This window comes from Mytilus trossulus, chromosome 5, assembly GCF_036588685.1.
Source record: "Mytilus trossulus isolate FHL-02 chromosome 5, PNRI_Mtr1.1.1.hap1, whole genome shotgun sequence".
Classification (NCBI taxonomy): domain Eukaryota; kingdom Metazoa; phylum Mollusca; class Bivalvia; order Mytilida; family Mytilidae; genus Mytilus; species Mytilus trossulus.
Genome location: NC_086377.1, coordinates 29,339,634 through 29,352,418, shown reverse-complemented (window position 1 = coordinate 29,352,418; position 12,785 = coordinate 29,339,634). Strand labels below are relative to the sequence as shown.

Genomic DNA, 12,785 nt, shown 5'->3' with positions numbered 1-12,785 from the left:
TTTATTTTTTACTGTAGGCATAAAAAATAACAAACTGGATAATTGTGTGTTCAGGTAGTTGTTTTAAATAGTATGAACACCGATTATTCTGTTCAACTTGACTTGGTACTGGTTCTTTGTAGCAGAAAAGGACACCGGTTATGAACATAAGATTTTTTTTTTACATTGAATTAAAGTGGCGTACAGAAAAAAACATATTATCCACAGCTCTATAATTTTGGAAACAATAACTTTGGATATTGGGCTAAATAAATAGCCCATAATATTAGCGATTGAATGACTTTTATTTTCCAGTGATTTTGTAACATAATGTGACCCATGATCAGATTCGTGCACTTATGCAATAGTTTTTCGTACACATAATTTTAGCTCATGAATGAAGTAGTATATCGAAAACAATAGCCACACTTCAACCTTGCTATTCACATGTATATACACTGCTTATCGTTGTATGCGTAGGTGCGTTGTGTCTTCTTGCCATGAGTTTTCTCTTTTTGTACACATTTTTCAGGAAGCTCTAAAAAACAAATATATGTATGTCTTTAAATTGCTGTAAGGTAATACATGCAAAAACCTGTTTGTGACTTAGCAACAAACCTGATCAAACATTAGGAACTTATACTCTTTAAAACTATATTTCACAGAACGTAAAAATGCATGTAAGAAATAATGATGACCATTTGATTTTCATTTAAATCTGAGGTGGATTTAGGGGGAATACATGTATGTAGGGAATCATTAAAGCTTGACATGAGCAACCTCTCTTAGGCAGTTAATGCCCCCCCTTTTAAATAAATTTCTGGATCCGCCACTGTAAATGTATTGTGATGTTCAACAAAATAGTGTAGCAACAAATATAATCATTTTCATATTTAAAGAACAAAATATTTTCCTGCGCTAAAGAAGAACATTAACATCAAGGTTATATACATGTATGACCTCCTTGTTTAAAATATAAGAGTGCATGGATGGTGAAAAGGGGAGGGGGTTTATTTTTGTAATCTTTCATTTTATTCTATAATCTCATCAACTTTATTCAGTATATTTTAGTATCTCGTCATTCTCTCTAGTTTAAATTTATGTTCATTATTCTCTATTATGTAAACCCCAATACATTACGAGCAATACATACACTCGTGCAATGTGAAACTCTACATTATATTTACTACTGTTTGAAAGACATTTTATTCAAATTACTCGGTATATTTATTACCTTTTCTTACCTCCCAGTTACTTAGAGGCAGTATTTACGAATATATTGAAATATTATTATTAAATAAGTACAGAGAAACTTTCGCGGGAAATTATTACCTGAACTGTAAAGCATCTGTGGGTGTTGGATGCCACGACAGGTGAAACAGGTCATCCTTCATTTACGGGTGGTTCACCTGCACATTTTCTGTGATAGAAATTAATTTCACAGTCATCATTCGAATAGCAAATCAGGTCTGGAGTTATTTGACTTGCATATGCAAAACGTTTCGACATCGAATTCTTTTTCAAGCTCCAAGGATTTCGGCTTCACTTATAAATATATCGTCGTCCATGATCAGCTGATGACTGGTATATGGTAACTGTAAACATCCGGTGTATAGCCGGTCAGTTTATGACACCTCGGGTGTTTCCGTTCTTACTCGGGTATGTAATTAGGACAAAATCTCCCTCTGTGACAGAGTCGATCTCAACTAATTAACACCCACTTATTGAAAAGTCGGTAACATTTTATGTGTAATTATCGTCTTTCGTCCTCTCTCCTTCTAATATAACCTCCTTGGTTCGAATAAATTTGATTGTATCTTCCCCATAGTCTGTTTTTTTTCTTTTCATATGGACGTCTTGTTCTTTCGTTACCTAAATTCATCTCAATTCTCTTTCTCACTTTCAGGGCATCCACTGTGCAATCTTGGAAACTAGTCTTTGCATGATGTATCGTTTTGATACTGTCGTTGATTTTTTCTGTTGGTTGGCCGCTAAACTGTCTTAAGCTTCCATATGTCGAGAAAAAGAACGGGACGTGGTAGATCAGACAGTGGATATACGAGGTAATGTTTAGCATAGCCTTTCCTTTTTCCGTACAAACTCAAAAAAAGAGTTATCCAGTCCTTAACCAGAGTGGATGTTGTCTCTCCGGTACGACTCTCGCATTCGTTTGAGCAAATATACTGGTAAATATGCCAAAAATCTTTCCACAATTTTAACAACTGTGTCATGGGTTTCGTTATGTATAACGAACATAAGCAGGTCGGGTAAACTTTTCATAACTTTTTTCATATCTGCTCCACAAAGAGACGTCCAATCGAGTCCAGTCTGTCCTTTAGCTGTCAAAGTATCAAAGGAGACACCACATTTTCGGATGTTGGCTACTACAAGTTTCAGATAATCCCCCTTTTCTTCGTTTACATCAGCCATACTATCTTTATGTCTAGCGTCGTCGATCACATCACGGAGTAAAACATCGAATAATCTCATAAATAGATGAAGTTCATCTGGGACACAGTGATGAAGTTCATCTGGGACACAGTGTTCTGGTTCAAACGTGAGCAGAGGGATGTGCTTTACTCCATATCCCTTCTTCGACGATCGAGATAGTACTTTTGTCTCGGAAATGGGTCGCTTCATATCGGGTGCTAAGTAAAAGTCCCATGGCTTACTGATGTCTCCTCTGTCAAACTTCGAAACTTTACACCACACACAAGCATACTCCCCAGTCGATGAGCCACTTCCTAAACATATCTGCAAAAATTTCATATCTCCCCCAAAGAAAAGCTGAATTTTGTAAATGTTTTCATTGATTTGTATACTTCCTGAATGGTACAGTTCGTTTATTTCACTGAAAACTGGATGTAGAGATGAAGAAAGGTTTTCATAGCTTTCTGACGTTTTCACAATAGCTAAAACAGTTTGTTCGTCTGCAGACAATTTTGCTGTTTCACTTATAATAGAAAATGACAAAACGATAAAATTCGAGTAACTCGTGTACCGTCCCCTTATATTTTTATTTTTATTGTCTCCGATGGCAATGTTTCAAATTTTTTTAAACAATTCTCCAGCTCTGACTTAAGGCTGACAAATGCACCTGGAATATTGCCTGTTGTGCGATATATTTCTAACGTACTATTCGTCTTCTCTCTTAAACTCACGATTGAATGAAGCCGTGGCAGATCTTCGGTTTTCCTAACTATTTCATGGTAAGCCTGGTCACTGATTTTAAACTTGTCTAAAATAAATAATACTGCCTTCATTTTCTCCAGATCCATGCTCATACGGGTTTCATCATCTTTGTCTGCTAGATCTAACTGTTTGACTGGTTCTCCTGATACAGTAGTTAGTTTAAAACTAGAAGGTTTCAGTCCATACGATTCGAAAAACCACAAAGCCTTGTCGACTTTGTTTGTCAGTGTTTTGATTTTTTCGTATCGTTGAGTTCTACCAGCTTCTTAAACTTCTTTCCATGATTTATCAAAATAGGGTCTATTTCATGATGTTTTGAAATATTTGCTGCTGATTTGTCTAGTTTTCTTTGCTCCTCGGATTCTTTGATTTGCTTTGATAGAATCCTACATTGATCGGCAAGTGATACGTTTTCCTCTGCAAATTTTTCTAACGATGAAGTGAGCTCAGATGATGGAAGAATGTCATTTTCGAATATGTCAATTTTTGTAAATTTTGAATCGGACTTTGCTTTTTGTCGGCCACCACTGTTTTTAGCTCACCTGGCCTAAAAGGCCAAGTGAGCTTTTCTCATCCGTCGTCGTCCTGCGTCGTTAACTTTTACAAAAATCTTCTCCTCTGAAACTACTGGGCCAAATTAAACCAAACTTGGCCGCAATCATCATTGGGGTATCTAGTTTAAAAAATGTGTGGCGTGACCCGGCCAACCAACCAAAATGGCCGCCATGACTAAAAATAGAACATATGGGGTAAAATGCAGTTTTTGGCTTATAACTCAAAACCCAAAGCATTTAGAGCAAATCTGATATAGTGAAAATTGTTTATCAGGTCAAGATCTATGTGCCCTGAAATTTTCAGATGAATCGAACAACCCGTTGTTGGGTTGCTGCCCCTGAATTGGTAAATTTCAGAAAATTTTTGCTATTTTTGGTTATTATCTTGAATATTATTATAGATAGAGATAAACTGTAAACAGCAATAATGTTCAGCAAAGTAAGATTTACAAGTAAGTCAACATGACCAAAATGGTCAATTGACCCCTTTAGGAGTTATTGCCCTTTATAGTCAATATTTAACCATTTTTCGTAAATCTTTGTAATCTTTTACAAAAATCTTCTCCTCTGAAACTACTGGGCCAAATTAAACCAAACTTGGCCACAATCATCATTGGGGTATCTAGTTTAAAAAATGTGTCCGGTGACCTGGCCAACCATCCAAGATGGCCGCCATGGCTAAAAATAGAACATAGGGGTAAAATGCAGTTTTTGGCTTAAAACTAAAAAACAAAGCATTTAAAGCAAATCTAAAAGGAGTGAAAGTGTTTATCAGGTCAAGATCTATCTGCCCTGAAATTTTCAGACGAATCTGACAACCCATTGTTGGGTTGCTGCCCCTGATTTGGTAATTTTAAGGAAATTTTGCTGTTTTTGGTTATTATCTTGAATATTATACATTTGTAATAGATAGAGATAAACTGTAAACAGCAATAATGTTCAGTAAAGTAAGATTTACAAATAAGTGAGCATGACCAAAATGGTCAGTTGACCTCTTTAGGAGTTATTGCCCTTTATAGTCAATTTTTAACTATTTTTCGTAAATCTTTGTAATCTTTTACAAAAATCTTCTTCTCTGAAACTACTGGGCCAAATAAATCCAAACTTGGCCACAATCATCTTTGGGGTAACTAGTTTAAAAAATGTGTCCGATGACCTGGCAATCCAACCAAGATGGTCGCCAAGTCTAAAAATAGAACAAAGGTGTAAAAGGCAGTTTTTGGCTTATAACTCAAAAACCAAAGCATTTACAGCAATTCTGGCTTAAGGAAAATGTTTATCAGGTGAAGATCTATCTGCCGTAAAATTTTCAGATGGATCGGAAATTCTGTTGTTAGGTTGCTGCCCCTGAATTCGTAATTTTGAGGACATTTTTCCATTTTGGGTTTTTATTTTGAATACTATTATAGATAGAGATAAACTGTAAACAGCAATAATGTACAGCAAAGTGATACCTTAAAATTAGTCAACATGACCAAAATGGTCAATTGACCCCCTAAAGAGTTATTGTCCTTTATAGTCAACTTTTAACAATTTTCATAAAATTTGTAAATTTTTACTAACATTTTCCACTAAAACTACTGGGCCAAGTTCATTATAGATAGAGATAATTGTTAGCAGCTAGAATATACAGTAAAGTAAGATGTACAAACACATTACAATCACCAAAACACAAAATTGTCATAAATCCATCTGCGTCCTTTGTTTAATATTCACATAGACCAAGGTGAGCGACACAGGCTCTTTAGAGCCTCTAGTTTTTATAAAGTTGAGCTATATCTTTAAAGACGGTATAAAATCGTTTTTCTAATCTTTCACATTGTTTAAGATGAAGAAATCCATGTTGCGAATTGATAATGTCTACGTAATATAGATATGGATACTTGAAATTGGAGGTTGATAATTTTCGCAGGAACGGATACTTTATTTCCAAAGTGAGCACAATTTTGTTGTTAGAAACAAATGATTTAGCCAATACCGGCAATCGCGTACCTATTTGTAAAAAGTTTTCTGTTAGCTTTCTGTCTTGTGTTGTTAAATTGTCCGACATTTTGGTGGATTGAATAAATTTATGTACACTACTACTTCAGAAAGACTCGCTGGCAGAAATTATTTTTACAATTTCTATAGGTCTGTATTTTGTTTCCACTGACCCGTCATCTTTTCGCAAAAAAATTTTCCTCATCTGCAGTTTTGGTCTTAATCGAAAGGGAAAGGTTATTATTTGCCCATAAACCCTGTTTGTTCAATTTATAGTTACAGCCATTTGAAAGAGGAAGCTTTTTCAGGCTGTCTACGGAATCTATCCGAATGGATTCGTCTGTATTAAAACAATAGCGATACACATTCAGGTCAAATCGGAGATTACTTGATATTGTTCTATTTTTAAGTCTTAGTCTCTGCTGTATGACTTCTTCAAATAATCTGGCAGCGCTGTTTAACCGATCAAAACTGATAAAAGCAGGAAAGAAATTGGACATAGATTCTGCATCAAGCTTTGATTGCGGTTCCCATGTACTATCATCTTCATGAAAACCTTCCCATTTCACCAGATACAACAAACCCGGCAAAGACATATACAGAAACCGTTAGTTTACAAGCTTTGTATAATCATTAAGTAGTCTAAACAATAAAGCAAAATGTGCTAGCTGATGAAGTTTCTCTCATGTGTTAGTGTTTTCTCTTTTTTATTGTATTTATTGTTAGTTGGGCTCTTATTCAAATAGTACAAAGAACTAACATGAATCGGACATTTGGAAGAAAAACAATGTGTGTATGCATGGCACGAGTATGAATAACACGGCAGCCTACGTTTGATGATATTGGAGTCTAATATGAGTTATAGGGTGGCACGAGCGTTTTAATTTAAATTATTCCCTCATGCAACAAATGGCTTGTTTAAGACTAACGCACAATGTCCCTTTTCAGGCTCTTGTATAAAGCACGATTCATATATATTCATGCCACATAAATTATTACATGTTATCATATCGATATGTTTGTAATGTTTGTCAATTGACATGAATAACTCTAATACTTTTTGAACACAATTATCTACAAAATGTCTTTCCTGATAACTGTAGTTTATCAACACAATACCTTTCTTTAAGTAAAAAATGTCTGATATGATGTCGATTGTTAAATTCAATTCAAATCTTAACTGCCATAAAACTACATATTTATAGTATGTTACAGATATTTTAATTCCAGTAGATTTTAACAAACATATTCAGACACTGCATGTAATTTACATAATTGATTAGTTACACCTCGGGGTCATGCCTATTTATCAGAAATATAAAACGAATATCTTCACAACAATGTGACAAATAAATAACTTTTACACACATCACTCCCTGAGGCGAACAATCTGAGTTCTACCCGGTATATGTTTGATCAGAGACATATAATATATATATATATTATATGTCTCTGGTTTGATACATGTACACGCATCTATAGAAATGTGTTTTGCACTTTAATACATATAGAATTATATTTTTATTTTATTAGATGCATACATTGCTAAATAAGATAAATGGACGATTATCTAATTAGTTCGATTTAATAAATCTGATCAGCTTTAATAAAAGCTATTCATCTTATTTATTTTAATATATATATTTATCCATGAAACTTAGAATAGATAGTTCAAAACAAACATGTACTAGTATTAAACAATGCACGGATTTTTCTTAATTAGATTGCCAATTTTAATATACATGCTTTGCGTATGTATAATCTGTTTAAAGACTGTCGGACATATTATAAAGATATGTCTTATTAAAGTGTATGTTCCTATATATCATTATATTCTTGATTAATACATGTATACAGAAAATCTGAATTAAGAACAACAAAGTAGCAAAACTCTTTATAAATGACTTGTTTTCCGGAGTCGTTTAAGTTAACACCTGAGAGACTATTTTGGATAATCTTTATTCTAATGCAATCTTTATGTAACACGCTTTCTCATTGGCTCTTGTCAAGCGTACAATTACAATGTACCTGTCGGAGCCGCTTAACAAAATTCCTCGCGTATGAATCTTGTGACATAAATACTTCGCAAAACAATAACAATGGCTACGTCAGACGACGATTTTGACATGACAGAACTAGATCTTTTGGGCCCGTTGATGCCAAATTTCCTCTTGGAAACAGATTTTATGGATGGGTTGGAATCGGCTGATCTATCTGTACCCCAAGAAACAACAGGAGAAGGGTCAAAAGCCGATCAAGATGAACATACGGCAGTACCGGCAGTGGAGACAGCAGACGACGCAGACACAAGTGGTGCCTTGGGTGATAACCCTACTGATGGAGTTGCTTGTAGGTTTCAAATTAACAATTTCTAAGCAGATTTTAATCTGCACAGCTTATACCTTGACCCTTACATACTTTTATACCATTATTTCTTCCTAGGCTGGAGCATGTCAAACATTTTCACACCCTACATGTACATCCCGTAACAATAAACGGGAAATATTCAGGCTTTCTTTAATTAAGAACTTCATAATTCACTTTCCCTTTAAAATGCATGTTCTAATATTGATCACTGTAGCTGTTTCAAACTTTTTATTCCTTTCTCTGTGTTTGGCTTTGGGGAAAAGGGGGGTTCTCTGTCAAATCAAATTCAGGGAAAAAATGCTGGGGGAAATAACCCAAAGTTTCTAATTAAGAAATTACAGTATTGTAAATGAAGCCTTGTAGACAGACGTCCATCGGTAGTTTTACTGTTGCAAATTCAGTTTACTTAGCGACACGGAGCGCAGATATATGCCACAGTAAAACTACTGATGGATGTCTGGAAAGCTTCAAATATAATACAGCTACATGTATCTCTAGTCTAATGCAAGTTTTCCCAACAGTTTTCTCTAATGCAAATCAAACTCAATATAAATTTTTCAATCATGATTTCTGTGTAAAATTATTGCGAAAAACAGTGACAGCCCTGGTCATATAAAAAAGAAGATGTGGTATGATTGCCAATTAGACAACTTTCCACAACAGACCAAAATGACACAAACATTAACAACGGCCTTCAACAATGAGGCTGAGCAAAGCCCATACCACATAGTCAGCTATAAAAGGCCCAGATTAGACAATACAAAACAATTCAAACAAAAGAATAATCACCAATAAAAATTAAAACTTGCGTCTTTTTTATATACATGTATGAATCAAATTAATCAGGATTTTTCTTAATATTGCAAAAAATTAAAACGAATCAGGTATAAAATTACAAGATCGCACTAATTTATTATTTCTGAATAAACAGTAAGCCAGTTCATAATTTGACCATAGTCATATATATTTATTACAGTGGAACTGGTTAATGATCCAGAAAAAGACCAAGATTTAATTGACATGATGGAGGTGGTTGACAGTATAGCAAAAGACAACAAAGAGAAGACAACTGGCGGGAGGTTCCCAATATTATCATCAAATGAGAAAGAAAATATACTAGACGAGGCACTGAGCAAATCTACAAAGAAGCAAACTAAATATGGAGTAAAGATATTTAGGCGTATGTGTTAAAACTAAAATAAATTGATGTATATAATAAAGATTTGTATGTATTTGGAATTCCTTTTCCTTTTAACATGTTTTAAAAAAACAACGTAAAAAATATAATTGTAATCATTAACAAAATAAATCTGCATATAGCTTAAAAAGGTTTCCGCAATCACTGCTAATTACTGTCCATTTTGGCCATGGTATATATATAAACTGTCCATAAAACTAAACTTTATACATTCATTTGACATTGCAAACACTAACTTCGTGCAATTGCAAGTGTTCAATGTACAATTTTCAATATGTTTTCGTCTAATATTTCTGCATGCATAAGATTGAAATTTCTGTTCACTTGTTATTTCATGAAATTTGCTGAATTTAAAATACTGTTATACATCCCAACATCATGTTTGCACACATACATGTATCTTCCTATTATAATGGTATTACACAAGATACCTTGAAATCCACAATCAATTCAACAAGCAATTATAAAACTTCCTAAATTTCTTCATGACAATTAGCATACATATATATCATGCATATGTATCTTGATCAGCTGGTCCTTTCTTTTTATAGACTTTAATGTTTTCTTTTGTCACGTCTTCCAACATTGCCTTTTATATGAATTTTTCATATCCAGTTTAATCATGCGTTGCACTTGTATGTTATATGTACATCATTCGCATGCTACTTAGTTTTACACAGTTTACGAGACTTCCATTTTTATTTACATGTAGCACCTGCAAAATATATAAAGAAGTTAAACAATGCTAAATTGATAAAAAGAAAGGAAAATTAGACTATATAATGTTTAATTCTTCAACAATTTACAAGCTATATCATACAATGTCAAAGAAATGTAATAGGAAAATTTCCTTTGTTTATGACTACACGTACATAAGCTAAGTGTTTTCTTGCATTAAAAACGCATGGAAAACATAACAAATTAAAAAAAAATCCTAAAAAGGGCTCCGTGTTGCCAGGTTAACTAAATTTGCGACAGTAAAACTACCGATGGACGTCCTTAAAGCTTCAAATACAATACAGTTATCTCTTAATTAATGAGATACATGTTAGTGTATTTGAAGCTTTTGGACATCCATCTGTAGTTTTAACGTTCATTTTTTGCCACATGCATGCATTCTATGGTCGGTTGTTGTCTCTTTAATACATTCCTCATTTCCATTCTCAATTTTATATTGCATAAAATAAAGTATAAAAATTTCAATACATGTATCATAATTCTTAATTTCAGAGTGGTTAACCGATAGAGAGAAAGATGCAACATTTGAAAATTATACAATTCAACAATTGAATGATGCCTTGACTGAATTCTATGCTGAGGTCCGAAATACAGACGGAGAATATTATGCAAAGAGTACTTTAGTTGGGATTCGGGCATCTATAAATAGATATCTTCGGGCACCACCTTTTAATAAGACGTATTCCATCATGTCTGATGATTCAGCTTTTCTTAAATCAAATAAAATGTTTTTGGCCATGATTAAGAAGGTTCAGAGGGAAGGAATGGACAGGACCAAACATCATTCATCCATTTCAGAAGGTGATTTGCAAAAACTAAGGTCATCAGATGCCTTATCAACTCAAAACCCTAAGACTCTTCAAAGAAAAATTTGGTTTGATCTAGTTTTGAGTTTTGGAAGGAGGGGACGGGAAAACCAAAGGTTTTTCACTGACAAAACATTTGTCATTAAATCAGATGATTGTGGCCGTCGTTATGTAGAGATGGCAGTGAGTGAGACGACAAAAAATCATAAAGGGGGACTAGATGACAATCAAAACATTATAAAACCTAGGATGTATGAAACAAAAAAGCCAGACTGTCCCGTTGCTGCCTTGACGCAATACCTTGCTAAAAGGAACCCTACATCAGACATTTTCTTTCAACAACCAAGAGCCAAAGTAAATTATGAGGATGAGATGTGGTACACATCAAGGCCTGTAGGGGAAAGACTGTTGAACAACATGATGGTTGACATATCAAAAAGTGCTGGACTTAGTCAAATATACACAAACCATTGTGTGAGGGCAACAACTGTGACTGTTTTGGCACAGTCAGGTGTGCCAAAAACAGACATAATGAAGATAACAGGACACAAGTCAGAGGCCAGTTTGGAATCCTACTATCAGGACTCCTCTGAGAAACAGAAGAGGCAGTATTCTGCTATTCTACTTGGCAATACTGAAAATGGTAGTGATAAATCGGGTTCAACCGCACCAGTGCCAATTTGTACACAGTCAAATGCAATGCCCTTACCGCCAAATCCAGCTAATCCCTTCAACGCACACTGTTTGAATTTTACAAACACCACACAAATTAACAATCAAATGTCATTACCTGTTTTGTATAACAAACAGTTTGAAGTCCATAATTCAACTGTCCAAGTTTTCAACTACAACATAACAGGGAACGCTGCACAGCCGTAGATTTTGTTGTTTATCTTCATCGCACCTCTGCGTGATCGGCCATGACAGTTGACAATGCTCGATAAAACTCGACGAGAGGACTTGAAATTTACGTTATTATTTCTTGTTCAATAAATTGTGATTTTTCTTAAAAGTATAGTTTTTCACCTCTTATTACTATGATATTAAAAAATTATTCACACAAGCTTAATTTTTGACTTCAGGTAAAGGAACTATTTCTTGGCGGTTGGATAACGTAAATAGCCATGAAACGTACATTGTAAACATTCAAATTGGATCAATAAAACTAGGTTAAGCTAGGATAGGAGAACTTGAATTAGAATAGAGATAACTGTATTGTATTTGAAGCTTTGCGGACGTCCATCGGTAGTTTTACTGTCGCAAATATCCGTTTACCTGTCTCCGCTCCGCGTCGCCAGGTAAACTCAATTTGCGACAGTAAAACTACCGATGGACGTCCGCAAAGCTTCAAATACAATACAGTTATCTCTTAATTCTCTCAGTTTCGCCTGAGACTACTATAGGATGTGTTAAAGTAGTTTCAGGTTTCGCTTATTTTAATAAAAAAATATAAAAAAATATACCTGTACGGGAACACTTTTTTTGGTAATGATTCTTTCGATATGATATGTTTCTGGTAAGGTGTGTCTCTGTTCGAGTATCCTTTTCTTTTGGTGTGGCAGTGGTTCACCAAAACAAAGTTTTCTCCAATTAATGTCTGATTTTGGACGAAGATTATGATGTGAAGCAGCCATGCTCAACGGTAAACTGTAATTTGTTCTCGTAAACAAATATTTTATTAAAATAATATGCTTGCCGCTATCAATTTACCTAATCCAATTGTTGTTTATTGTAAATATCTCTTCACGAAGATGCCACAGTTTACGCTATGAAGCCATAAATCCACGGCAATTTATTATACATAGTCCTCTGCAAAATGTCAGTCTTGTGTGTGTTATGTCATTATTTGTTTCTGCAGCTTTCGTCATTTTTTTTAACAATATTAAAATATATATATTTATATTTATTTGTATAGCTTAAACTAAACTTTTAACATTATTCATTGATGATATATTCTATCCTCTATCATGG

The 12,785-nt window shown here is 34.2% G+C and overlaps 1 protein-coding gene across 1 annotated transcript; it reads left to right on the top strand.

Moving 5' to 3' along the window:
* Positions 1-8,990: 8,990 nt before the first annotated feature.
* LOC134717832 (zinc finger MYM-type protein 2-like) lies at positions 8,991-11,693 on the top strand. Its single transcript, XM_063580326.1, has 2 exons — positions 8,991-9,252; positions 10,501-11,693. Exons 1-2 carry the CDS (start codon positions 9,093-9,095, stop codon positions 11,691-11,693), a joined length of 1,353 nt encoding a protein of 450 aa, XP_063436396.1. The 5' UTR covers positions 8,991-9,092.
* The last annotated feature ends 1,092 nt before the right edge of the window (positions 11,694-12,785 follow it).

Bases quoted from the DNA above. Each gene is read 5' to 3' on its own strand.
- LOC134717832 (XM_063580326.1), top strand. From the start codon at position 9,093: ATGATGGAGGTGGTTGACAGTATAGCAAAAGACAACAAAGAGAAGACA. The intron at 9,253-10,500 runs GTATGTGTTAAA...TCTTAATTTCAG, and splicing joins TGGAGTAAAGATATTTAGGC to AGTGGTTAACCGATAGAGAG.